At 36.5% G+C, this 27,254-nt stretch overlaps 4 protein-coding genes and 2 non-coding genes across 7 annotated transcripts; 3 read left to right on the forward strand and 3 right to left on the reverse strand.

Moving 5' to 3' along the window:
* The first annotated feature begins 641 nt into the window (after positions 1-641).
* On the forward strand, positions 642-715 carry TRNAR-UCG (transfer RNA arginine (anticodon UCG)). The gene has a single exon. It is a non-coding gene; the product is annotated as a tRNA-Arg (tRNA).
* Positions 716-804: 89 nt separating this feature from the next.
* TRNAR-UCG (transfer RNA arginine (anticodon UCG)) lies at positions 805-880 on the forward strand. Its single transcript has one exon. It is a non-coding gene; the product is annotated as a tRNA-Arg (tRNA).
* A 1,844-nt stretch (positions 881-2,724) lies between these two features.
* Positions 2,725-8,219, forward strand: LOC141599050 (ubiquitin-like domain-containing CTD phosphatase). 2 transcript variants are annotated; one of them, XM_074418934.1, is made up of 7 exons: positions 2,725-3,125; positions 4,786-4,930; positions 5,901-6,015; positions 6,103-6,166; positions 6,647-6,812; positions 7,506-7,762; positions 8,034-8,219. In XM_074418934.1, the coding sequence occupies exons 1-6, from the start codon at positions 2,842-2,844 to the stop codon at positions 7,749-7,751; spliced, it is 1,020 nt and encodes a 339-aa protein (XP_074275035.1). In that variant the 5' UTR covers positions 2,725-2,841; the 3' UTR covers positions 7,752-7,762; positions 8,034-8,219. The 2 variants fall into 2 exon arrangements, with proteins under 2 accessions (XP_074275035.1, XP_074275034.1); XM_074418933.1 differs by having other exon boundaries at positions 2,727-3,125; positions 7,506-8,070.
* A 1,128-nt stretch (positions 8,220-9,347) lies between these two features.
* LOC141599041 (serine/threonine-protein kinase-like protein At5g23170) lies at positions 9,348-10,893 on the reverse strand. The gene has a single exon (XM_074418919.1). It carries the CDS (start codon positions 10,773-10,775, stop codon positions 9,597-9,599), a length of 1,179 nt encoding a protein of 392 aa, XP_074275020.1. The 5' UTR covers positions 10,776-10,893; the 3' UTR covers positions 9,348-9,596.
* Positions 10,894-13,629: 2,736 nt separating this feature from the next.
* Positions 13,630-16,436, reverse strand: LOC141599042 (nuclear intron maturase 2, mitochondrial). Its single transcript, XM_074418920.1, has one exon. The coding sequence runs from the start codon at positions 16,093-16,095 to the stop codon at positions 13,831-13,833; it is 2,265 nt and encodes a 754-aa protein (XP_074275021.1). The 5' UTR covers positions 16,096-16,436; the 3' UTR covers positions 13,630-13,830.
* A 1,180-nt stretch (positions 16,437-17,616) lies between these two features.
* Positions 17,617-26,069, reverse strand: LOC141599051 (putative magnesium transporter NIPA4). The gene is made up of 9 exons (XM_074418935.1): positions 25,674-26,069; positions 23,307-23,363; positions 22,197-22,287; positions 21,941-22,101; positions 21,715-21,842; positions 21,491-21,628; positions 20,178-20,270; positions 19,669-19,774; positions 17,617-18,252 (listed from the first exon to the last, which is right to left on the reverse strand). Exons 1-9 carry the CDS (start codon positions 25,858-25,860, stop codon positions 18,098-18,100), a joined length of 1,116 nt encoding a protein of 371 aa, XP_074275036.1. The 5' UTR covers positions 25,861-26,069; the 3' UTR covers positions 17,617-18,097.
* Positions 26,070-27,254: the final 1,185 nt, after the last annotated feature.

Raw genomic sequence — 27,254 nt, forward strand, 5'->3', positions numbered from 1 at the left:
TTTACACTCATGTTCTGTAAACACTCGTCGTTAATATAATCCCCTGCTCCTTTAACACGATATCTCGTAACTTGGTTATGAAAGTCAAGAATCTGTAAGGATGACTCAATTTTACTGCTAGCAAACTAAAACGGATGCTGTGTGCAACTCGCTAATTTTATACAGGTGAGACGGCGAGTGTACGAGACACTGTGATGGTAAAATTGTCCACAAAAAAAAATCCAATCCGTTTACTTTTTAATGTGCATTTATTTTTCTAAAACTGTGAAATTATTTTTTTTTTTGGTTATTATAACGCGTGTTCAACGGATGAAAATTTTGGAAATTATCTACCTGAATAATACCGAGTATACTTCAAACTTGTCAAATTAAGTAAATACTCCGTATGTAGCTAGTTCTCTCAATTTAGATCATTTGTATATTTACATGGTTTTGGCACAATTCACTCATTATTAACCTTTTTATCTTAAAATACTCAGTTTTTCTTATTTTTTTTATACTTCCTTATTGATATCGATGGTCTTTTGTTCTTCATCATTGTATCCGAATATAAAATGCACTCAAACGGTTAAACCCGTAACTTATAATTTTAAAGTGCCAAGAATATATAAACATAAAAGAGAGATAAATAGTCATCAAATGACCGCATAGCGCAGTGGATTAGCGCGTCTGACTTCGGATCAGAAGGTCGTGGGTTCGACTCCCACTGTGGTCATATTTTTTTTCCCACGTTTGTCTTTCTCATCCAATAATTACCAGACAGTCCATACTAATATTCTTTACTTAAAATGTTAATTGTTAAATGACCGCATAGCGCAGTGGATTAGCGCGTCTGACTTCGGATCAGAAGGTCGTGGGTTCGACTCCCCCATTGTGGTCATTTTTTTTTCCCACGTTTGTCTTTCTCATCCAATAATTACCATACTAATATTCTTTACTTAAAAATGTTAATTATCTATTTGGTCGTAATTAGCATAATTCATTAGGTTGGTTTTTTTACCCTCCCTCCGGCTGGCTCCGTCTTCCATGTTCTCTTGGAATTTTCTTATATAAATATTTAATATTAATAAATCAAGGTTAAAATAGGATAAGATATGTATGGAAAGCACAAACCTAATGCATAATTACTTTTACACCTCGAATGGTTAGGCGGTTTTGATAGGAGAAAAAAAATTATACATCAGATGTATTACCTCACATTTAATGACAGCTTTTGTATATTTTTTTTTAGTTCTATAGAATTTATAAATTACATTTTAGTTTTATGATGTTATAAATCAAGTTTTTCTGAGCTTATGTGTAATTTTTTTGAGTTATAATATAATTTTTTGAGATTAATGTTTAAGTAAATTAACTCAAAATTCTTATAATAAAACTCAAAATTTTTAAATTAAAACTTAAAAAACTTTATCTTAAAGCTCAAAAACTATAACATCTGACATTCGTGCTAGTTGTAGCAATCTAACTTCGGTCTCTTGGTCTCATGTTAGTAGGAAGGTTAACCGAGCTACACATGAGCTTGCACACATATGTAATATTGGTTCATTGTGTCGTTTTTCGCATATTTCAATTCCGCAATGTACGAACATTTGGTTACATGCGATAGTTTTAATATAATGTAATCTCTTATTGGGTTACCTTCAAAAAAAAAAAATGTCAATTGGTTTCTATTTAAATTAAAGGGTTTTATAGTATTAATATTGGTGAATTTTTAGGAGAATGAACTAATGAAAATTATATATGATCATCCTAACATATAACGGATGTACAAGATTATCGTACACCTTAGCCTATGAAAAGCCTCAACTTTTGTTCTACTTTATTTTGCTTTGTTATTTATGGATAATGTGGTTAGTTCTAATAATGTCATTGAACACGGTGTACGATAACATGGTATATCCGGTGCCCAAAATTTTCTCCTAATTATCGCTTTATAAATGGTTTTTAAAACAATGTAGTACATATAGAAGAATGTTATCTGTATATATTAAAATGGATTATGCTCCGTAGTCTGTAAGTAATGTTTAACAAAATTGCAACTTCGTTAAAAGTTGGTTTTCTTGTAATTACCGTCATAAAATGAATTTTAAAGAATTTATGTTGAAAGTAGTTATATTTATATTTTAGGAAGATCCACATAAATAATCTAAAGTTTACTCGTCCTTATAAACAATCCTAATTTCGTATCATCCTACAATAATCCAAAACTTGTAAAGCTATATGTGGGTTATGACTTATGAGTGTGGTATTAACTTATACTCCAATGATCTTGACGAGGTTTAGTATTTTTCTACATTTGTTCTTGTCAATTTTCTATAGAGGTGGCAATGGTTGTGTGAAAATACTACATAACCTGATGATGATAATTGGTATAGGGTTAAAGCGTTGTAACTTGAAACTCATTCAGGTAATTGAATTGACTAGAACACGACGTAAAATTTGTTTAAGTTAAACTTGAATATTTCAAACACGAATTTGACACAAATAACATATTTATTTAAGTGAGTCATAATTATATTGCACTATTGGTCTAGCATAAAAATTTACCGAACATTATCTTTTGGGTTAATAGGTGAAGGTCAATAAAGATTAATTGGGTAAATGTGTGTTTTAGCCTTTTAGGGAGTACTATTTACATGAGTTAAGCCGTTAAGTGGGTTAAAAAAAGCCGTCTAAGAATAAAAGGGTTATATTTAGGTCGGATTGGGTAAGGATCGTGTTGACACGAACACAAACCCGACCAGACCCAATTTGTTTCGTTTTAAGGTCTTCTCTTTCTCTAGGCGAATTTAGTCTACTCGTACTAACCAAGCGAATATCGAAAGTCAGGTGAAAATCAAAATGGACGGAGCGCCATCATCATCGACGGCGGCGATAGCGGCGGCGATCGCGACGGAGGAGGAGATGACACTTACGGTAAAATGGAGCGGAAAAGAGTACACAGTTCGCGTATGCGGCGACGACACCATCGGCGAGCTTAAACGTCGTATTTGCGAAGCCACTAATGTTCTCCCAAAGCGTCAGAAACTTCTTTACCCTAAAATCGTCGGTCCTAAACTTTCCGACGATTCTACACTTCTCTCTAACCTCACTCTCAAATCCTCTGTCAAGATGACTATGATCGGGTATACTTTTCGAATTTAGCTTCAATTCAATTGTGCATTTATGAATTATTATGTGTTTTGCTAGATTAAGTTGCAATTACAGTGTAGGAAACCCTAGTTTTTGTGATTTACGCGAAATTTGCGAAGGATTATAGATATGTGTTTAGCTCAATTCTGCACATTTTGATATGTTGTACACTTTCACTTGCTTTAGTTGCTATTAGAATGTAGGAAAAGTGTAGTTTTAGGGATTACGCCGATTTTGTGGAGGAATAAAGCTTTATTGCTAATTTTTATGCTCAATTCTGCACGTTTGTTAAGTTTTTCTTGAGAAGTTGCTCTTAGATTACAGAAAACCGTAGTTTTAGAGATTTATGTGGAACTTTTGAAGTATATGGATGAGTGACACGCAGAGGAATGTAGCTTTATTGCTACATTTTTAGCTTGATTCTGCACATTTGTTGGGTTTTGCTTTATGAAGTTGATATTAGATTGCAGGAACCGTAGTTTTAGGGATTTATGCCTAATTTTTGGAGGATATAGATGAGCGACACGCAGAAGAGTTTAGCTTTATTGATGCATGTTAAGGCGCTGAGCTCAATTGTGCACATTTTGATATGTTTTGCTAAATGAAGGTGCTATTAGCATGTAGGAAAACCTAGGTTTAGGGATAATGCCTAATTTTTGGAGGATTATGTTGTGTGACGTGTAGAGGAATGTAGCTTTATTGCTACATGTTTAGCTTGATTATGCACATTTGATATGTTTTGCTTGATGAAGCCGCGGTTAGATTGAAGGAAACCGTAGTTTTAGGGATTTATGCGGAACTTCTGAAGGATATGGATGAGTGACACGGACAGGAATGTAGCTTTACTGTGCACATTTTGATATGTTTTGCTAAATAAAGGTGCTATCAGCATGCAGAAAGTAGGAAACCTCGGTTTGAGTGAGTTATGCAAAATTTGTGAAGGATAGGGACGTGTGACATGTAGGAGGGACTGTAGCATTATTGTTACATGTTTAGCTGGAAGATTTGTACAAGTTCGCCTTCCGCTAATTATATGGTGGTTTTACTCTATGATAGTGTAAGGGGTCCTGGTTTTAGGAGTATATGCTGAATTTCCGAAGGATAGAGATGTGTGACATGTGGGTGGGGAAAGATAGCTGTATTGTTACATGTTAAGCTTAAATACTTGTATAGGTCTGTTCTATAGCAATTATATGTCGTTTTTAGACGTGGAAGACATCCTAGTTTTAGGGATACATGTGGAATTTCGGAAGAGTAGAGATGAGTCATATGAGTGGCATTACAAAGACTTGTATAGAGTTGCTTTTCTTTAGAATTGAGTGAGTAACCAAGACATAGTTGAATGGAGTGATCAAAGTTTAAAATTTAGGATTGATCAAAGTTCAAAATTTAGGATTGATCAGCAAACCCAGGGAGAACTACCCCAGTGGTTCTGAAGCATTGTAGATGAGTAGTCATAACTGACGACTTAATACTCTCTGGACTTTCCCTTGTATAGTTTAAATTGGCCACGCTATTTTGAGTGAATATCGGTATGCACTTCTGTGTAGTGGACACTCGCATGATACACCACTTTTAGCTGTTATTCTTGCCTGCCTGGCTACCTACCCTTAGTGAGCGACATTGATCAGTGTGTGTGTGTGTATTTTGCAGGACAGTAGAAGATGATATAATTGTGGAGACAGTTGATTCTCCAGAGATTGTTGATGATTTTGAACTTGGACAAGATGAAGCTGTTGACATAAAGGATAAGGATGCCAACAAGCAGAAGTTAAGGAGACGAATTAATCAATACAAGGTTTCTATTTCAGTACCTCTTTTCATGACTATTTCATACCATGTCTTTGTCCCACTATTAACTTGCATGCTTTGTTACTCCGACTTTTCTGGTTTTTTCATGTTTCAACACTGACATCCGAACAGGATTAGATTGGAGTCTCTGTTTATGCTAAAAAGTTGGTTGTTTGGCACTAACAAGCCTTGAAAATTTAGCCAGCACTTTGTTCCAATTGCCCCTGGTAACTTGCATTTACTGTGCTCTTTTGGGATAAGAGTACTATTTTGAATAATTGGATCATATTGAGTGGTACTTATAAAGTCAATCTTCGAATGTATGGATCACTTGAATTGCTATAAGATTAACCCGGTTAACAGCAGCTCCAGAGTCCTCTTTAGGCACCAATAATATGGTGAGTTCTCTTGAAAATTTAATTCCATAATCTTTGTAGATTGACTCGTCTCTAGGACTTTTCCATCATGATTGTTGTGCCTTTAAAAGCTGGAATGGGACCCAAAGGCTTTGGGATTATGGGATATGGTATATTAGTTTCAGTACACTCACCAATTACAGGGAAGAAGCTTTGTGCATCTAAATGGTTTTCAGTTGAGTACTTGAGACTAGTGCCTCTAAGAGACAATTATCTTGATTTTGGTGGGTACGATTGTGCATGATTACCCAAGGGGTTAATGTTTTTGCTTATACCGGGTTCTTTATAAATGTGATTCTACCTTTTCTCTGTTCTGTATTTCTGCATGGCTTCACTGCCACTGAAATTGTTTAATCAAGGCTTTTAAGAGTGAAGTATCCATCATTATTCCAAATCGTATAAAATCTAGGACTTCCATACTTTTTAAAGCTAGGACTGCTTGGTTTCTTCTCCAGCTTAGATATTTCACCACCACCACTATGATTATGTTGTCAAAATTTATAACCATTTGTCTGAACCTTGTTCTTATCATATCCTTTGGCCCATTTGCATTCAATGCAGATAAAAATACGGAATCCATGTCGAAGTGGAAAGAAATTACTAGTTTTAGACATTGACTATACTCTGTTCGATCACCGTTCTCCAGCTGAGAATCCTCTGGAGCTAATGCGGCCTTGTAAGTAGTAAATTATTATTATTAATTTTTTTTTCTGTGTAATTAAAGATTTTATTCAGCAATAATGTTTGTAAATGCGTCCTGCAGATTTACATGAGTTCCTTACCGCTGCTTATGCTGAGTATGATATCATGATATGGTCTGCAACGAGGTAAGTTGTATCCACTGTTACAAATGGAAACCTTGAGTCCTAGACTATAGTCCTTTATCCTGGGATCAGCAGGCCAAAACATTAGAAAAAAATAATGACTGTGATACTTACCCACCATTATAAGATCATAGCATGAACGATAAAAAAGCATTAATAGCGTTATGGCTCTAGAACAGAAAAGTTAGACAGTTGCAATGGTTTTGTAGCTCTTTGATTATCAATGCCTGAGTTTGAATAAGATGATAATTCAGTTACTCAATGAAGAACAAATCAAACCAGAACAGAAAGGGAAGAAACAAAAAGTGCACTATTAGTTGTAGTGACACAGTTAAAGCAAACTCACGAACAATTCAGGAATGTTTTGGGGTTTTAATAATAGTTTAAGAAATGGGCTAAATTTAAAGACATGAAATTAGTTCTTTGTTGATACTGATGCAATATTGATTTTTTTGTTCAACACATGTTATCCTGTTCTTCCAGCATGAAGTGGGTGGAGCTTAAGATGGCGCAGCTTGGAGTACTTGACAATCCCAACTATAAAATCACTGCTCTTCTAGACCATTTAGCTATGATTACAGTTCAGTCAGACTCTCGTGGTGTGTTTGACTGCAAACCGCTAGGTTTAATTTGGGGCCAATTACCTGAGGTTTGAAAATTATTTTCACTCTTTTTTTTCAGTTTCATGTATGCCTGCTTGTCATGTCTGCATTATCTTCTTTTCTGTGAATTTCCCATTGTTCGCGTGTTTTATTTCACATAACATCGTTCGACTTACTTAGCTACAAGTAATTACTTGGCAATGCGTCGAAGAGAAAAAAAAAAAAAAAGGTGTAAGATGATTGACTGGATGCATCAATGTTCCTTTGTTTCCAGGCCTCAACATTTTAGTGGTGATATCTTTGGTCGCCAATGGACTCAAACTTCTACGTACGGAATTTGTTGACTTTGAAGTATGATAGATTAAAGTCAAACGAGACGTTAAATTGTGTGTGCTTCTTATATTTTGAATTTGCCCTTGTTTGACACACTACTTAATGCAATCTTCTTTATGAGTCATCTAGACAATCTTTATATGTTTCCGTTTGAGTTTGAAGATGGATACATCCTCTCTCTCTTATACTGCCATAGGCTGAAGCCTTTGAGGTTATGACATTAGTGTCGTACTGATGTTGGTGCTAGAGGTGGTGGTGTATCTTTGACTGACTACGTTGAGTCTCATTCTAGTCTTATGTAGGGGCTTAGAAATGTTTGCGGGTTTTAGATGGTCATAGCCGTAGGCTACCATTTTTATTTTATTTTTTCTGTTAGAGTCTAAATAGCATACTCGCTCATAATGCAGTATTACAGCTCGAAGAACACCATAATGTTCGATGATTTGAGAAGGAACTTTGTGATGAACCCACAGAACGGGTTGACGATAAGGCCCTTCAGGAAGGCGCATGCGAATCGAGAAAGTGATCAGGAACTCGTAAAGCTCACCCAATACCTACTTACCATAGCTGAGCTAGAGGATATAAGTACCCTTGACCATCATTCTTGGGAATCATATTCTGATGATAATTCAAAAAGGCGTCGTCATGTCTAATATTATTATCGGTATGGGCTCTTTGCTTCTCTCTTGCTAACAAGCTCTTTTGCACTCCACCGCTGTTACTACTACTTGATCATACATTGTAATGTTATTTAAGTGGTGGTTATTTATGACACAAACTGCGGTACTCCGAGAAGCGGGGATTTAAACTTAAGATACTATAATTACCTATGGAGTACCTTAACAGTTGGGAGTTTAGATAGCCCATGTGTAATTGTGCAAGTATGACGAGTACTTATTTATCCTCTCTTTGAATGAGTTTTTGTATCAAATCAGGACATGACCGAGCTGGTAAAAAGGTGGATTCGAGGTTTTAGCATGAATGTTCGTTCATGTATCATCATATTATCAACGGTTAATACGGAGTATGTTTTTACCAGCTTACTCATTCATTCATTGTGAAACAGTAACTCACGAATCTATTAACACATTCTATGAAAAAATATTGGTTTTGCTTGTGACGGGAAGTGGATTGTGACACTCTCCTTTTTAACATTATTTTAACCGCTTGTGAAATGTATAAGAATTTGTATTCTTGGAAAAGGAAGCTTAGCTACTAAGGTAAACATGCAACAGTATGATGCTAATGCTTTAGGTATAAAGATAATCTTGTGAAGAGAATAAAGAATGAAGAACATTTATCTAGAGTTCACAAGATGACACAAAAGCAAGAGAAATGTAGCTTTCAATAAAGCATAACAATTATCAAACAAATCACAAACGCAAATTCTATGATGCGTATATTCGTCTTGAATTTAAAACGGTTCATATAGTGGAAAATCTAAAAGGCAGAATGTTTACGGATTAGCAAAAGCTTCGTCTGTCGTCTCTCTCATCTATTTATAAAGCTCACTATTGATTCGTTTTAAATTTAAGACTGATATGTTCATCCTAAGAAACACCATGTTAACATATAGGGGGAGTATACTAAAAAGCATAATAATATCTAAATACTCCCTCCAATTCACAATAAACCTCCCATTTCATTTTGGCACAAAAATTAAGGAAACACACTACCCCACCATATAATTAAATTTGGACCACACAAATACACTACCCTACCATACAATTAAATTTGGACCACACAAACACTTACCAAAAAAGGAAATAGGGAGGTTATTGTGAATAACCGAAAAAGGAAATAGGGAGGTTTATTGTGAATTGGAGGGAGTACCTTACTAATTAATCCGTTTCTTTTTAAGACGAATATGTTGGTCTCAAAAAAATCTAAATTTGCAAAATACTTGTGCATTATGAAATTGTGCGTTAAACATTCGTTTCCCTACCAACTATGGGAATCTTGTGTTTGGAGGACAGTGCGTAGACGCATGCCCACCTGAAATACCGACCAAAATTATATAACCCATCAACTCACTCTAGAACTTGCCCTGATTTCACCAACTTTGGGGATTCTTGACAACTGTTTGACTCGACTCCTTGTTTTGGTCCAAATTAGCTAGAGGTTTCGCTTTTACCTAATGCCTCGGTTTCCGCAAAGGCGAGAAAAGGGTAGTACGTATATGCAATCTTTATGAAAATTGCGTTGAGAATTGCATAAAATAACTAAAATTTGACAATAAAAAAGAAATATAACCGGTTAAGTGAATCATTTATCTTGATTCCCGATGGAAATCTTAATGGTATGGTACAATTGTTGTATATTGTTTACCTCAACAAAAACACTAAAAATATGACAAATATCGCCTCAAAATACACAACCGATTTCCAAATAATTTACAAAGTAATCGCGATAGAAGCTTCATCGCACCATTTGGTTTGCTACCGTTAATCCAGCCATGACCCTTATTGTGTTTTTTTTTTCCTCAACTCGAATCCAGATTACACTAGATGATCATTCATATCAGCTAGAAAATCCTTTAACAACAATTTTCGGAACGAAACCTCATTATTGTTATGTGGAATTACATCCCTTTGACATGCTACACATTTTATGGATGTCACACCATTTTCCCATTTCTTGGACACCATAGCTCTTTCGCGTCTTCTTCTTTTCAAGATTATAAATCCGCTAATAAATTTCACCCAAATTGGTCGTCTCAAACCTTGTAGTAAACTATAATAACAATTCTCCAATTTATGAACAATCTCATCACTTGTTGGACGATCATCAACATTAGAAGACACACAACGAATAGCCAAGTCTAAAACTTGCATCATAACACCTTCCATGAACCTTGAAAATGTCATTTTTTGGTCGAAAATTCGACTAAATTCTCGCTTTTCGACCAATGGTACGACCCAATCAATCAAGGAAGTTGTAGACCTTGTTGCATCAATCACCTTTTCGCCGGTAATTATCTCCAACAATACAACTCCAAAGCTAAACACATCATTTTTAGTGCTTAGCATGCATGGAGTGGTATAACTTGGGTCCAAGTACCCAATTGTACCGGCGGGTTGAGTCGTTGGGATAACACGGTTAACACGGCCGGGAAGTCGATTAACTGCCACGTCATCGAGCCTTACGGCTAAACCAAAGTCTATTAACTTTGGCCTAAAATTATTGTCAAGCAATATGTTGGTTGACTTGATATCCCTATGAATTACCTTTGGTTTAAGGGTATGTAGAAATTGTAAGGCTCTTGCAATTTGAAGGGCGATTTCGACACGTTTTTCCCAAGTTAAGATGATTGAGGGATGGGAGTTGGTATGTAACAAGTCATGTAGTGTACCATTTGGTATTAACTCCATGACTAACATAGCAACACTAGTAACCTTGTTGATCTGTCGGATACTTCTAATTGAGTCAGGACTAGTTCCGAGTAAACTAACAATGTGGTGAGTTTTTGGAAGGGAGGAAAGAATAGATGCTTCGTTGTCGAGTTTGGTGTTGTCTTGGAGATTTTGAAGCCCAAGTGACCATCTCTTTATCGCTACGACTTGCCCGTCTTCAAGTGAACCTTTGTAGATGCATCCATGGCTTCCTTTACCAATGATTTGTGAATTGGAGAAATGCTTTGTAGCTTTACTAAGCTCCTCATACTCAAACTCCCTCATGATAACTACTTTGCTTAATTTACTAGCTCTAAGCTAGCTAACCCAATGTCTATATATAATGTAATAGTGGATTAGTGGGTATTCAAAAAGCGGGCAGGTATCGTATTAAATCTGTGTCGTGACACTCTTTAACAAATGTTGCATACATACATACTAATAAGTTATAAATGCTTTACTCTTGTAATTATGTTCCTTTAGGATCTCACAACATTATTTCAGATGTCAATTAACTTAGTTGGTAAAGTCATGAGCGGTAGTACTCATGATCTGGTTCCAACCCCGACAGAATTAAAACCGCCCTTATGACTCTCTTTATACAAAAAAGAAAAAGGATCCCATAGCATTATGGAAAGAGATACGATTGAAATCATTGAATGTTGAGTATAGTACAGTTTCAATTACAAGACGAGGAGAATAAAGAGGTTTTAGGGGACAAGTCACGTACTAAAGAGTAAAGAATCATGTAAAAAATTGAAAAGTTGTAAAAAGCAAAAGGGTAAACCAGCAAAAGTAAAGGAATCTCTCAAAGATAGAAAAAAAAAAGTAGATTTCTTTGGCCCTTAACTATGTTAATGCTCTTTTACGGCAAATTCTCATTTAAGACGAGTCAAATATGCCCATGTAGGACAATGAGTAGATTATACAACTTGTTGACTTGTTGTATGCAGTTGTATGATGTAGAATCCGAGCTGTGTACTAAAGTTTTCGAGTTTTGTTTAAAAGAATCTGAGTTATGCTGTAAAGTTTTTGAACTCACACACTTAAACATAAAAAAAATAAACTCTTATAAAACTCAAAAAAATTACAAATAAACTCGGATTAATGTATAAGGGTGTACAATGTTTATTATACAACTGGTTGTATAGTAGTATTTGTGCATGTAGGAGGGGTAGAACAAAAGTAGAATACATTGGAAAAGACAAATAATTTATCTGTGGAATGATATTTGACCTGTTTTGTTATTAAGACGGATATAACCATCTTAGAGAAAACTAGTTGTTATTTTTATAAAGTTAAACCAATTAAGTATGGAATTTATGAATATACGAACATGTGATCAATTAATACATTCTTTTGAATAAGATAGGTAAGTTGAATCTAATCATTTTATAGGCTTTAAAACCACATCAAAGAATTAATTAGACGCCAAGAATGTCTACAATCAATTAAATTGCGGCGACTTTGTTAACCTCACGAAAATAAATATTGCTAGACTACCACATCTTGGAAGTATTGAATGACGTAACGTACCTTTGCATACGGACAAGCGTATTACTCCGTACAAACTAAAAAACTTGACAAAATCTCAATTGTGACGAACAAAATCCGTCATACATTAGAATTATAATAGGATACCGAGCACGGAAACACATTTGCGAAAAAAAATACACTGAAAATCTCGAATATTGGGAATCTTTAAAGTGAAATAGAAAAATGTTTCAAAGTTATTCCTTCGTCCGGATCAATAGTTATGTCTTCTACATAAGGGTATTTTAGTTAATACAGAGTAGTAATGAGCTGATGACCCACTCCAAGCAGTCAAACATCATCCAAAGCCACCTTGCTCATCTGCCCCAACAAACCCCACTATCCTTAACCAAACCCGAGTCCCGACCTTCGCCATAAGTATGTCAACAATGAGTCCTGTCTTTCATAACAAGAAATTTTCTCCAGAATTTCTCTAATGGGCAATGCAAACATCATAAACAATTACTCCGTATTAACTAATAAAGTACAGCCCAACAACACACATTATACATACCAATTATCGGTTTTGAAACTTTTCAGACAGCAACAAGATGTCAGGAATAGCGAAATAAACCAGGGACCGATAAAATTGGAGAAAAGCATAAGCTTAAGTCTAAACCACTCTATAAAACTAGTGGATAGCTGCATTACAGGTTGCTTCCTGTAAAGTAAAAGTCTCGTCTGCGTATGGTAGTCACACAAGACTAACCTCCCATTTTCCCGTCTCTTAGTTATATACACATCAAAGCCTCAAAGGGTTAAAGAAAATGGCCAACTCCATAATTATGTCAACATCGAGTCCTGTCTTTCATAACCAGAAATTTGCTCCAGAATCTCTCAAATGTAATGCAAACATTAACAACTAACTATTAACCATTGAATCCTGTTTTCCTCCTCGATACTTTTGACAAGTCTTTCATATCTCATGTCAAGTTTTTCACTCTCACAAAATTAGAGAAAAGCACATATTTGCTATATGAATTCATACGATTATGTGATGCTTACCCATGACTACAGGTTTTTTCCTGCATAATAAAAGTCGTCTGTGTACACCTGCCCCCCTCCTTACCCAGCAATTTGCAGTAACTATTGAGGCACAAGGTAATGTTGTTGTTGTCGTCGTAGAAAAAGTCGTCTACGTATGGTTGTCACACAGGCAGGCCAAACAACCACGCTCCTCCACCAAGCTCCATTATCATACTATTACATGATCTCACACAACACCAAACTCCCATTTTCCCGTCTCTTGTACATCAAAGGCACTTAATAATATTTCAACACTCTTTTCAAAACAACCGGACTTTGACAATAAATCGTTCAAGTAGTCTCTGATTCCAAAATATCAGGAATATATCTAATATCTAGGGACTATGCTTGTAATATCCCCCTTAGCTAGTAGTATAAATAGGAGTAATTGGTTGTTACTCAGTTGCAACTTGCAAGTGTCGAACACAGCTACTATCTGGAAATTTTCATGATTTTGTGGTGACACGCACCAAACAACAAAGTAATATGTCGAAGTAACACGGGGAGAGGGGGAATGATGTGGGCTCAGAAAATGTACAGCAGTTAAATTCTACAGCATGCAAGAAAATGTAAATCAAGCTTATAAAAATAGGGAACGTAACATTGAGAAAATTGGAAATGGAATACACTCAATTGGGCGGAGTATTTTACAAGGTATTGTCATAATCTTGATAAAAAGTTGCTCATGAACTACCCAGAAGTAAAATACATGTTTCTACTGTTAGGCATGGGTTCTTCCTTTGTTCGCAGAACATCAAAAACGACAAGAAAGCAACATACCTCATATATGTCCAATGCCAACACTTTCTTTATTTTCCTCTTCTTCTTCTTCTTCTTCATCTTTTTTATCAAATTCCTCACCACCGGATTCCAGCAGAAACTTTTGATTATCTTCAGCAATAGATTGACCACGACCGTATGAAGAGATCTTATCTCCTAAAGTAGCATTTCTTTTATAATTCCATACGAGCATCGAAACATAATCTTGAGGTGATATTAGCCCTTGCTCTTTAATGCATTTCAATTGATCCTCCAAGGTCTTTGGATCACTAAGACTCAGATACTCCGTCAATGCCTTTTCATGGTCAGGTCTCCAATTACTCACAAAAGGGGAGTAATCAGTTTCAGGGACATGTGACATCCTCGTATACTTTAACCCCTCTATGGACTCCGCAAGACCCATTCTCAACATGTTCTGGTACTCAGGTGACAGCCCTTTTTTTTCCTTCAAAGGGCGACTAAGGGTACGGCTACTAATCTTGTACACTTTGGCACGTGAACGAAGTTTATATTTTGCAGCATACAGTTTGGCAAGTGAACCTCGAAGAATATAAGAGCAAAAATTAACTATTTTCTTTCTGTTATCGGCATACCTATACCACTCAACCATAGTAGAGAGGAGCTTGTTCATCTGAGCATTTGTGTGAGCTTGAGTAGCATGAAACATTCTGAAACAAGGCTGTGGATCCGGGTCTCGATCCCCCTTCAGAAAGCCCAATTTCCTAAATTGCCTAATACATTGCTTCAAACTCGCTGTAACTGACAAAAGAGTCCCCACGCCTTTCTCACTAATAATTTTTCCGCCTGAGGCAGTGTAACGGAGTGTGGGATAAACAACCCTTCGACATAACACATGGTCGAGAAACATAATGCCCTTAGTTATGTGCTCTATAGGTAGACACTCATTGTCGAGCTTGAGGAGATACTTTTCATCACAGAATTCAATTAACTGCCTTCTCAATATACCAGCATCAGCTCTAGGTCCTCGAACTCCGATCAAAATGTGACCACCATACCTGATATAATCCAGTTTCCGGGTTTTATCGGGTCCACTAGTGGGGACGAACTCAGGCCACGAAGTATTCCCTTGCTCTGCTTCACCTTCTGGCGTATTCCATATGACATCACTTTTGGAAGGACGATAGAACTCCTTGATCTTATCCTCCATCCAATGATCCAACTCATTCAAGCATATATTTGCTAGGAGTGGGGTTAGAATCCCACAATGACCCCAAGACGGAGCCTTTCCTGCCTCCTCCGGAGCAAACCCAAAAAAAGTCTCCAACCAATATGGATCAGGCTTCGGTTCATCGTCTGCTAAAACCTTCTTCTTCTGATACTTTCGACTCTTTTTCTTCATTTTCACACCATCTTCAATCTTCGTCACAATCACCGGTGTCACCAAGGCTGCTCTTATCAAATCAATAACCTTTTTATCCCTCACATCCTTCATTAAAGCATTCACCACCATCCCCACCTTCATTCCGTCAAGAATGGTACTCAAATCTCCTTTAATATACCACAAATACCCCGCAAAACTCCTCCTAATAACCCTCAAAACAGTATGAGACGTTCTACCAGGTCTAAAAGCATACGACTTCTGAGAAAATCGTGCCTCATAAATCGGCTCCAAAACCATAAACAAAACCTCCTGAACAACCCTATCTTGAAACGGGGTAGGCTGCGTAGTGGTCAATATATTCTTAATCTTCCTCTTTGACAACGAATCATAATCCGTCTTATCCCTCGGAGACCTAATATAAAAATTCAACCTTGCACCCCACTTAAACCTATCATCAAGAACAGCATTCCTAAGAGCCAACAAATCCTCCAATGCCACCCTTTGTATCGAATTCCGAGGCAAATATGAACCAACCTCATCAGCATACACCTTCTGATATGCCAACACCCACAACTCAAATTTCCTAATATAAGTAGTCAAATTGGTGACAGTCCTTTCCGGGTCTCGAAAATTCTCAATCCACATCTGTGAGCAAACTCCAACCCCATCTTCCTTCATTAAGCTCATTGGGTCATCCGGGTCGGGTTTTTTCCTTTCATTTCTATACCCCACCCTATCATTTCGAAACCCTACCCTATCATTTTGAAACCCCGCCCCACTCGAAAGCGCCCGAGAAAGCGAAAACCCATTCGGGTTTCGTCCCAATTGAGTCAATAATTTGCATAAAAATGTTGGCTTTCTAATGGATTGATTAATTGAACTACCAAGAAATCTATAACCTAATACTGCAATTTTTTGATGCATTTAAATAAAATTGACAGTGTTTCAATTAATCCATCACTAAAACGCAATATAAATACACAAATTAATTGCTAAATGCTAATCAAGTAAATTAAGGAAGTGTAACAGTGAAAACAAACCTAAATTAGGTAAATTGATTGGTGATATTCATCCGCCCAAGATTGCATAATAGTATTTTTTTGGGTGGAAACGGAGTGACAAGGGCGAATATGATGCTGACGGGTTTTGGTGATAGTTATGCGAGTGTATAGAAATGGAGGGTTTTGTTGCTGTCAAGAATGCAGGGTTTTAGGCTTTAGCAAAGAGTGTTTTTTGGGTACACAAGTTTTGCGAAGGGGAGATTTACAGTAATTTTTCATTAGACCAAAATACCCCTTAAAATGTAAAAACGATAATAGACCGTCTTACCTAAGAATTTGTATAAAATGAGTTTTTAACCATTTCTTTAGTTTTTGATTTTTCATGTGGATGGTTTGCTTTTTTTTTTTTTTTTTTTCGCGGATAGTATATGATAATGAGAGATTGAACTGAACTTAATAGCTGAATTGAATGAAGCTAAACTGAAGTAAGAGTTAATTTGTGAAGATAAAAGCTGAACGGTACTGAATGAAGCTGAACAGAACTAAACTAAACTAAACTGAATAGAGCGGAGCTGAACTGAATTGAGTTGCTATTGGCGTTAGTTTTGGGTTAGGTCGAGGCTAAGTAGCGTTATCGGGTGGGATGATTTGTGTTTGAGTTTTGTCATTCTGGCAGAGCTTGATTTGAACTGGAATTCCACAGGGCCACATTGATCGATTATCGGTATAGATGGGGTTGATTTCGTATTATAATTTAGTTAGTTATTATTAGCTGGGAAATATCATTTACACTCTAAAATATGTCAGGGCCGAAATGTGGAATTGAGTTTGTGACTATTGTAAATGAAGTCCCAAGTGTTATGTCAGTATTCAAAATTAAGCAAACGAGCTGGGAATTTGATGAATTGTGACCGTGTTTACTTTTGATTAAGGAACTATTTCTCTCTGTTGTTTCTTTTTCGGTTTTACATTGTAGTTCTTGAGTATGGCTTTAATAGTCATATTACTGTACTGTAAGACTCTTGCGCATTGTCAAAAAAAAAAAAACTTTTGATTGGAACCATAACCTGAATGACCAACTTGGGAGTTTTGTCTAAAATAGAATAGCTGCTGAATACGATCCAAAGTCAGAATTGATCCATACCCGACCCAAGACCTGTTTGTCGGGTCTATAGATAGAATTCGCTTCTAATCATCGGCTTCACATTGTTGTTCTCAACTTTAAAACTACACTCTATTAAACAAACCAAATTGTTGCTTACTAATTATCAGAGCTCATACAATCAATCAAATGATCATTACGATTTCTAGACAGGAAGAAGCGCGAGGTTGTGAAAATAAAAGCCTGTTGTGTTTCTAAAAATTCTTCTTGCGACATACTCCGTAGAATCAACGATGTCATACCATCTTTTTTCTATCAAAAACCAAAATACAATCAACACGAAAAAATTGAACACCACAAAGGATTGAATATTTGAATGAATTGATAATACGTCTTCAATGACATATACACAGGTGCCAAGGAATTCACTGTAGCATCACCTGAACCGGCCACATATAACTACATGAGTATATGGCCGTCGACATATCTTCCAGATTCAGAATTGCCGGTGTCACATCTTTGTGCCAGGTAGTTTATATTCAAGGACAATGACTAATTCACAATAATTATAATCATATTACCACAAAAGTTACAATATTTTTTTTCCCAGGAGCGAGAGGGGGTAGATGGAGACAATTGGACTCACACGGGTGAAGGAACGTAATGTAAGGCAGCTGCTCCGAGAAACAATTAGAAATACAAGAAACACATGCCTTTTTCTTCTACCCATCTATGTATGTCCCGTGAAAAAAGGGCTTGTTAAGCTTGTTTCACCCCTTGGCAAATAAGTGTTGTATTTTGTGGAAGCAGTAGGCACGAGATATCAAGGCGATCTTAGTGAATCTTGCCGTCTGAGGGGTATACCCTCAGAATCCTCAGACCTTGATTCTTGTCGTCTGAGGGGTATACCCTCCGATTCCTCAAACCCATTTTCTCCCATGTGCTTGCTCATTTTCACAGGCAAAGAACTAGATAGTCCTGCAATGTAGCTCACAGTTCAGAAAGTTCAATTACAAGCTATCGTAAGGTGCGCAGGGAACAGCCTCACAACCATGGTTTAAAACATAACAAATGCTCCTACTACGTGACCTAAAATCCATTGCTTAATGAAATTCCAGGTCGTGATTCCCTCATCTATAATTACCATATAACATCGTTAAGAAAAATGTTGATATTTTGGCCCATTAACGTATATTTCAATCACCGTTATCTTCACCAATAATCTTTACTCGCCCGTTATTTATGGGAGCAGTTAGTGTACCAGAATCATCTTGGATTTCAGAACAAGTATATGTGAAGATTACGTATGATAAATTGTTTTGAAATCATGGCTGCAAGGCTTCACGTCACATAAGCAACATCCAGATACCAATATTTAGCAACCGTAACAGCAACTGACACTTATAATTTAATATCATACGATCAACTGGAAGAACTTTATGACTCAAGACATTATCTATTTATCTGATACGATATCTATCCGATATCCCCACAAAGTTTCGTGCATAAAGACAGAAAAAAGTAAGGTGTAGTATCACGAAGAAAAGTACGACTAGACTAGGGTCGTCTGGGTACAAGTGGAAGAAAAGCCTACACTATCTACGAGTTAATAATCATTAATAAGTGAGGTCACTGACGTGTATTTTAAAAGCATCTAATACAGTTCGATACAAAAAGAAAAATTGACCTAGACTTAAAAGTGTCGAAAGTGATCATCACTTTTAAGCCTTTCTCAATACTAGTTGTCATCACCTATGAAAGCATTTTGCCTCTTTCATTCATTTAAATATTCTGGTAAATGCTTAGACCAAAATCTACTGCTCAAGTGTATACCCTTGTTTTCAAACCGAGCTCTACGCTATAGGATACTATGCATGCTGACCTGAGCACCTATGAAAGCATTTTGCCTCTTTCATTCATTTAAATATTCTAGTAAATGCTTAGACCAAAATCTACTGCTCAAGTGTATACCCTTGTTTTCAAACCGAGCTCTACGCTATAGGATACTATGCATGCTGACCTGAGCAGCATTAGCCGGCATCAGTGGGAAACATTATATTGTACAAAAGTGTTAACTATAACCCTCCTTTTATATTAAGTTATCCTAATTGTGTGATCAAGAAGGGTACAGAAGTGTTAACTATATAACAACTCACTGGCTAATAAAAATAGCACCAATTTAAAGTGAGGAAGCACAAGCCTAGCAATCTAACCAATAAGGAAGTAGCATACTCAAACACAGTCACATAGATACAGGTACCAATTTTTTAAGATAATATTTATGCGAGTACGAATAGATTAAGTTCATGCAACCGTGTCACTCAATGAAATTTGCATTAAAAAATTTTAACCAGGACTCAACGTTTCATCAAAAGTTGGTCAGAAAAAGCATACCATCAGATAGGTCTTTTGTTTTGTGAAGAAGAAAGGTCCCTGCTAGAATTGTCACAAAACCACACATTTCGGTCACTATCTGTGTAGGACTCTGCCTATCCCAATCCTGCAAGTAGAAAACCATCTTAGTTAATTTAAAGAGTAAACATGTACAAGCAGGCATTTTGAGTACACGAAGACGCGCACAACCAAACAATCTCTTGCGAAAAGGACAAATCAAACACAAAATCAGAGTTATCTCAGATTATGTGCTGAAATGTATTAATCAACAAATGCGTAATATCCGTCCAACAATAATATAGTTGACAATCGTAAACTTGAACTAGACGTATAGCATACTCTCTTCAAGTTATTAGTAGTTTCCGGTAAAACTTCTCACAATTATGCTAGATTTTAGGTAAAACTAATAGCTTCTCTTTAATAGATGAAGCTATAATATATTTCACCATCAATCATAAATAAAATCGCACTAGCTAAATAAAATGAAAATCACAAGTATAAATTAGTACCTTAAACATGATCACGCTAGCCAGTATTGTAAATGAAGTGAACATGACATAGTAAATTGGGGAAACTACAGCTGTGTTGAATGTGTCAAGAGCCTGCATAATACACGGAAAACGAGCAAGAAGACTTATTAGATATGACAGTGTGAAATCTAGCATTTGCTTAACTGCACAATAAGTTACTACAGACAATGAGCACAGAAGATCAGGTTGTAGTCATTTCAAGTCCTTCCTTATTTTTCTTGTTTACAGGTAAAAGATAGCTTCTATGAGAGAAAGTGGAGGTGTCACCCATATGCAACAAGAGGCAATAAAAAAATAGCCATGCACCCTTGCCTCATGCTATCATGGAACATGTTATCTACAAAATCACCACATGACAACTTGACAAGTAACACTCTCGGCATTTAAATCCACCAAAATAAAGCTTCATTTAACGACATGAAAATTCTACTATTCCCTATACAATCACCAGTGGCTTTTACCCACATGGCCCTATGCACCATGGGTTTGCTGACGGAACCATCTTCTGAATTATGGCAACCCAAGATTTCTTCGTCGAGATTGATCTTGTGGTCGCTAGCATGGATCAAATTATAGAAAGTCTGACTAATCACCCAAAAGTGCAAAACGGTAAAGGTTTCATAGATCAAACACTCGTCAGCTACTTACAGTAGGCTCAGGATTGTTTTATTCAGTAAATGTAAATTCATGTATAAAGAAAATTTTCCACTGCTTTCTTTATCGAGAAATATTCATAAGTTACTTTGCTACGCAAAGTGTTTCCTTCACTCCATAGTAAAAGGCGGCTGCCATGTATCCTGTCTTGGCAGGATCTCCAATCTGATCTGTTCTCCACAGACTACAGAGGAAGGCTAACATGCCTACTTACAAAAAAGTAAAACACTTGAGTAAATTGTGATAACTTATACTCCCTCCGTCTCAACAGATTCTTTACATTTTATTAAATCGTCACAAATGAATAAAAGTGTAAAGAATCTGTTGAGAAGGAGGAAGTATACATGTAGTGAAGTTGGCATAAGTTATATCCAAATTAGACTCACCTAGTAGCACGACTATTTTCAAGGGTAAATATACCCTCTTTCCATCATCTAGAATCCACAATTAAATTTACGTTCAGATTCAAAAATGTGCCCTTAAGTTAGCAATATATCATCATCACCATTTAAATTAAGAATGGCATGCTAAATGGCTTTGATTGACAAATATTTGTAAGCCATTGTCTTCAAAGAGAAAACACACGAGCTAAGAGGACTGGAAGAGGACGGGGAGATATGCCGTCTTCATATTTTTACCTTATTCAAATAATTCATTTGGGTAACCACACAAGCAGCTACAATCATGGTGAAGGCCCATGTTTGAGGGTATATGAGTTGATTCATTCCTGAGAGTGTCAGCTTCATAGCAATTCCTAGCGCTTTCACACTCATGACCTGTTGTCAAAAAGATAAGTTGATATAATTTTCTCCCACCTAATGAAAATTAACTCTATGATTTATACGGAGTATATCACACTTACTGATAAGGAGCCCACTAATGAACAAACTCCAATATAAACCATAATATGTGTCTGTCCATATTCTGGTATAACGTGAAAGATGAGCACAAACACAGCAGTCATGATCAGAGCCGCATAAAAGAGAAAACCTGCCAAAAGAAGCATGCACATGAGTTCCAGCTTGGACGTTAATTTAACAGAATCAATAAAGACACTCAGATCCAGTGCAGCAAACAAGCTACAATACCAGGTTCAGTAGCTAGATTCCAAACTTCAATTACAGATTCAATCTCACGTTCTGGAGGTGCGTGTAGAACAATTGTAGTTGAGCCAACGACACATAGAACACAACCAAGCATTCCAAAAATGTGTAGCCTCTCCTTTAAAATAATATGTGCAAGAACAGCGCTGCATCAACACGTCATTTAGCAGACAAGAGGCAAGACAGCCCAACAAGTACATTAACATGTTTCATCAAAATTCGAACTACACATAAAACATACCTAATGATGATGCTTAATGCCCCAAGAGGAGTGACCAAAATGGCAGGTGAAAATGCATATGCAGCAAAGTTGGCAATTTCTCCAACAATCACTGTCACAAGCAATGGGCCTTTATAAGATACACTTCAAATAAAACAAGATGGAGACATGAGAGCTGAAGCCTACATGGTAAAGGTAATAATACGTGAACTCTATCTGTTTATATATACAGAAATCTACCAATACTGAAATTAAAGATGAATCTTATTGATTACAGGACAAAAAGAATCGCACCCTTCAGCAAAGTAACCATCCATCTTATTCTTTTATGGAAGAAAGACTATCGCCTCAGTACTTACTACTTAGCCACGCATGTCACGCTCACAGCCTCACATTATCTTAATGGCTTGGTCCATGAGTCCATCCTTGAAAGACGAAATATGTACTCTCTACTTGGAAGAGAAGAATGAAAAGTTTGAATTCACAAAGCTTGGAACATGGTTCATTTGTTTATTTGGTGGTGCACTGGAATGAACATCGTATATATGATGGTGTCGCCTCTTCACATCAAGAGTTCAACTTTCACTTCTATAAAACTACTACTCCGTATATTTTTAGATCCATATCCTTCACCCAGATCAGAACTAGTTTTTCTTATCTTTGTGGATAAAATCACCCATTATAGTTTGAGAGTATCATTATTCATTATCCATCTTTGATTTTGTGTGTGGTAGTCACATTTAGGGTGTCTTCTTGTATTTCGCTGCCCAGATTGTTTTTGTGGCTGATGGGTTCCCCTCTATGATATCTTTTTGCCCATGAGCATCACCCCTTGGTGTCCTTTAGTTAATAATATCTCTTACTTATCAAGAAGAAAACTGGGTATCACTCATCCACTAGCCTTTGACTATTGCGACTTGTCTCGCACCTTTTTTAGGTTATTCATACTATTCCTACTCTTTATTAAAAATTGTGTCGTTTGAAATAGAAGCAAACCCAAATGAATGGAGGGAGTATTAATCAAAGACTAGAACAAAGGTTTAGACGTCCAAATTCTGGCATAATGACCTACTCTAGATGCTCAATTCCTAAACAAGCTTCAAGAACATAAATGAGAAGTGTGTTACTTACTTGTAATCATGCCTATCCACCACAGCGGCTCATATAAATAAGAATAACCACCAACTCCTGCAGGAAGTAACCATAATGGTCATTTCAGAGACAAATTTCTCGCTTCCAACAGCATAATGAAGGTTAGTGAATCAATATACATCGGTAGAAGGCAAGAGAAACATAAAAGCCAAGTCTCATAGAAAGAAAAGTGCACTACTGCCAAATGAGGGGGGGCATGCTGGGCATGCTCTTATGTTCTTTGTGCATGGTCCATTGGGATTGAATTCGGACGGAATTAACAAGCAGGGGCTAATTGATAGATGGTTGTAAGTTTGAGTTTGGAACAATACAGAGAAGAAAGGAGGCCAGAAAAAGTGAATGTAACTAGAACACAAGAAACAGTGTAACACTACTTCGAATAAAACATAACACCAATAAACACTCCCTACCTCGCAAAAGAAAAAGGCAAGCTATCAATAGTATGTCCAGTATCTAAGATCTATTTGGAGTGATTATATCTAGATTTACTTTTTCTCATAATATATTATATTTTCAAAACTTTTCCAAACAGTTTCCAAATAATAACTTCTTGACACAGTGCATAGGGAAAATTTGATCAAATGTCTGAAATGAAAATAGGATATACAGAAGGAAATTTTTTAATTGAATATCCATATCCAGGACATTCGGATATAAGATCAGAAATGGATATTAAATAATGACAATTAAGTCATTAAGATATCTGGATCTGATCCAACAGAAAACATTTACTCCTTTTGTCTTGGTCATTTGTTTACCTTTGCTTTAGGTACAAAGACCAAGGAGAGGGGAGGGGACCATTTGAGGGTAATGTTATTGGATGATAAGTGGACAATATTGAAATTGGATGATCAAATAATTCATTAGAATGATGCCTAATATAGAAAGGTAAACAAATGACTGAGACACCCAAAAATGGAAATGGTAAACAAATGACCGGGACGGAAGGAGTACTTCATATTTGGCCATTAAGTGTGTATACCGCATATGGGCTTTAAAGATGTACGAAGAAAATGTCATAAATAGTGAATATCTATCATAAGATGTACAACTCGCAAACGCAAACCTTGCCCAGATCTAGTCTAGCAGATCACTTCATAACCACCGGTGCTGCTCTTTCTTAACTCTATTCCCTAGACCCTAGTCCCTTCTTTCTCACCCCTATCCAGAATCATTGCCCAAATCTCTTCCATTAAAACCTTCATTCTATAACCAATTGCCTCAATTTATGATGGAGAGGACACTCACATGGATCTAAAGTTGCAGAGAAGAGAAAGATCACAGGTATCCGAGATTTTACATTTACCGGATATTGGATATTAAAGTGTTCAAAATTCAGTAAGGATATCTGATTGTAATGTGAGTATGGATCAGATATCTGTTATTCTGTTTCATGCACAATCTTACGTATATGGAACCGATTTTTAAGAATCTATAACAAATTCAGTAAGGATATCTGATTGTAATGTGAGTATGGATCAGATATCTGTTATTCTGTTTCATGCACAATCTTACGTATATGGAACCGATTTTTAAGAATCCAAATGTGCTTAATAATGCAATTTAATCGCAACCACAAAGTCTCAAAACCTGACCCAGCAACAGCGTGGCTAATTTTACACATACCAAAAAGAAAAAGGAGTAAAGACACTCAAGAGTAAAAGACTGTCAAACAACATAACCATAACAAATTCCTGATAAGGAAAACTTGAAAATGACCATACAAGAAATGAAACTTAATTCTTTCCCGTTAAACTCTACTTGGTCAAAATGGTACGAACACAAGCACCGCTCACTACTCACAGCAATGCAACAACTCCCAATGAGAACGAATCAGCAACTCTAAAGCCACAAAACCAGCCAAGATAAATAACTTTAAAGTGCAATATATTTCCTCAGATACCATCTTATACTATCTTTGTGTCGGTCCAACCCACGCAACCATTTACCATGTACCTAATCAGAAGACCGTCTCATGGTTAAATCTTATCAGAAAACCGCCTCACATCAACCAAATCACAGCTATCGAACTTACCACAAAACCTCCAACAACAATTATCACATAGCTAAGCTAGCTAAATCAGTCACAATAACTCATCAAACCCCAATTTTCCCAAAACAAGCTCAAAATCACACTACATTTTCTCATAAATGCAATTTTTTAGAATAAAACCGCCTTACCCAAGACTAACTAAACATCGCTACTACATTCTAATCAAACAAACTAAAACTCACCAAACAACAAAAAATCCACCAAATCTCATAACAATCAAACAAATCAGAACAACAAGCAAACAAATAATCGAAACAAACGCAGTAATTAATTAATTAATTAAAGAATAATACCAGCCCTAAGACCAGAAGCACCAGCTTTCTTCAAACCTTTTTTCTTAACAATGAAGCTAGCACCAATAAAACAGCTAGACGACAAAGCTAACACCAAACCTTTGATATTATCCCCCGACATTCCCTTATACGACACGTCACCGCTGTCGGACGACGACGCCACCACCGCCGCCGCTACCGCCGCCATTTTCAACTACTACAAATTTAACCCTAACTTCTCCTGCAAGTTAAGTAACTTCCGTTTCGATAAATAAGACCGCTGTATAGCGTACAATTGCGACGATTTAATCGCAGATCTCACGGCGAATTTATTTAGAGAGAGAAAAAATGAAGAGAGAGAAAGTGTGTATGTGTGTGTGAGTAGATCAGATGTGGAAGAAAGGAAGACTGTGAGTTGAATTTTTTTTTTTATTTATTTATTTTATTGGATTTTTTAAAATGTCAATTTTTTTATTTTTGGACACGGATATTTCTTCCGGGATTTTTGTTTTGGATTTTTGAATATTTTTTTTTTCGGTGCTCATGGATTTTTGAATTTTAATTCGTGTGTTTAGCAAAATCTCGTTTAAGACGGGTATATTAAGCATAGGAATTAGGAAATACTCGTATGTTCATGTGAGGGAAAAAGACAAACAAATGCATGGGAAAAAATAAAAGATTTATCGAATCACAACTTTTCATTTAAAGCGGCATTATTGGTTTTAAGCTTAAGACGGGATAAGTATCATATCACTTGTTTATATATAAAATATATGAGTTTTTTGTCCATATACATTCTTATACACACAAGTGGTATATAATTGACTTGTCTTAAACTTAAGACAGATAGTTTCGTTTTAAGGAAGATTTATCATTGGATATTTGATCAGTTTTAACATTAAAACGGTATCTCCGTCAAAGAAAAAGTATGTTTGTTTAATGGGATTAATCAGTGGTTGGGAGGATTAATTATGGTTTACATAACTGATATTAGTCTTTAATCTTTGTCCAAAAAAAATAATAATATTGGTCTTTAATGACAAGGGGAAGAGATTTCACTAATCAATTGTTAGATTCTAACACGCTAGAATGAGTCATGAGAACCTTTAGGGTGCAATTGAGGGCCACGAATTTTCATTGAAGACGGACACTATTCGTCACAAGCTGAAGACGGATAATGTCATTCTCACAATATGCAAGTGACACTATCCATGAAGTGCTCCATTTTCCCCCCACTTGCCCTCTCACTTGCCGTATTGTGAGAGGGGCACTATCCGTCTTCAGCTTGTGACGGATAGTGTCTGTCACAAGCAAGACGCTTTGATAAGCACAAAATCTCATTGAAGACGGACACTATCCGTCACAAGCTGAAGACGGATAGTGCCCCTCTCACAAGATGCAAGTGGCAATATGCATGGGTGCTCCATTTTCCCTCCCACTTGTCAACCCACTTGGTTTATTGTGAGAGGTCTTCAGCTTGCGACGGATATTGTCCGTCACAAGCAAGTTATATGATGTAGTTATGGTGGTGGCAAGTGGCAATCGGCCTAATTCACCATATAACCACACTCACGAGGGTGGAGGAGGACTTTTCAAGGTTTT

This window comes from Silene latifolia, chromosome 9 (genome assembly GCF_048544455.1).
Source record: "Silene latifolia isolate original U9 population chromosome 9, ASM4854445v1, whole genome shotgun sequence".
In the NCBI taxonomy this organism is placed as follows: domain Eukaryota; kingdom Viridiplantae; phylum Streptophyta; class Magnoliopsida; order Caryophyllales; family Caryophyllaceae; genus Silene; species Silene latifolia.

What these genes read in the sequence shown, in the direction of transcription:
- LOC141599050 (XM_074418934.1), top strand. Translation starts at nt 2,842, where the DNA reads ATGGACGGAGCGCCATCATCATCGACGGCGGCGATAGCGGCGGCGATC. An exon ending in GACGAATTAATCAATACAAG is followed by an intron (nt 4,931 to 5,900) that starts GTTTCTATTTCA and finishes CATTCAATGCAG; the next exon opens with ATAAAAATACGGAATCCATG. An exon ending in ATGATATGGTCTGCAACGAG is followed by an intron (nt 6,167 to 6,646) that starts GTAAGTTGTATC and finishes CTGTTCTTCCAG; the next exon opens with CATGAAGTGGGTGGAGCTTA.
- LOC141599041 (XM_074418919.1), bottom strand. Translation starts at nt 10,775, where the DNA reads ATGAGGGAGTTTGAGTATGAGGAGCTTAGTAAAGCTACAAAGCATTTC.
- LOC141599042 (XM_074418920.1), bottom strand. Translation starts at nt 16,095, where the DNA reads ATGCATCAAAAAATTGCAGTATTAGGTTATAGATTTCTTGGTAGTTCA.
- LOC141599051 (XM_074418935.1), bottom strand. Translation starts at nt 25,860, where the DNA reads ATGGCGGCGGTAGCGGCGGCGGTGGTGGCGTCGTCGTCCGACAGCGGT. An exon ending in CATTAGTGGGCTCCTTATCA is followed by an intron (nt 21,629 to 21,714) that starts GTAAGTGTGATA and finishes TTTTGACAACAG; the next exon opens with GTCATGAGTGTGAAAGCGCT. An exon ending in AAATGAATTATTTGAATAAG is followed by an intron (nt 20,271 to 21,490) that starts GTAAAAATATGA and finishes TGTATTATGCAG; the next exon opens with GCTCTTGACACATTCAACAC.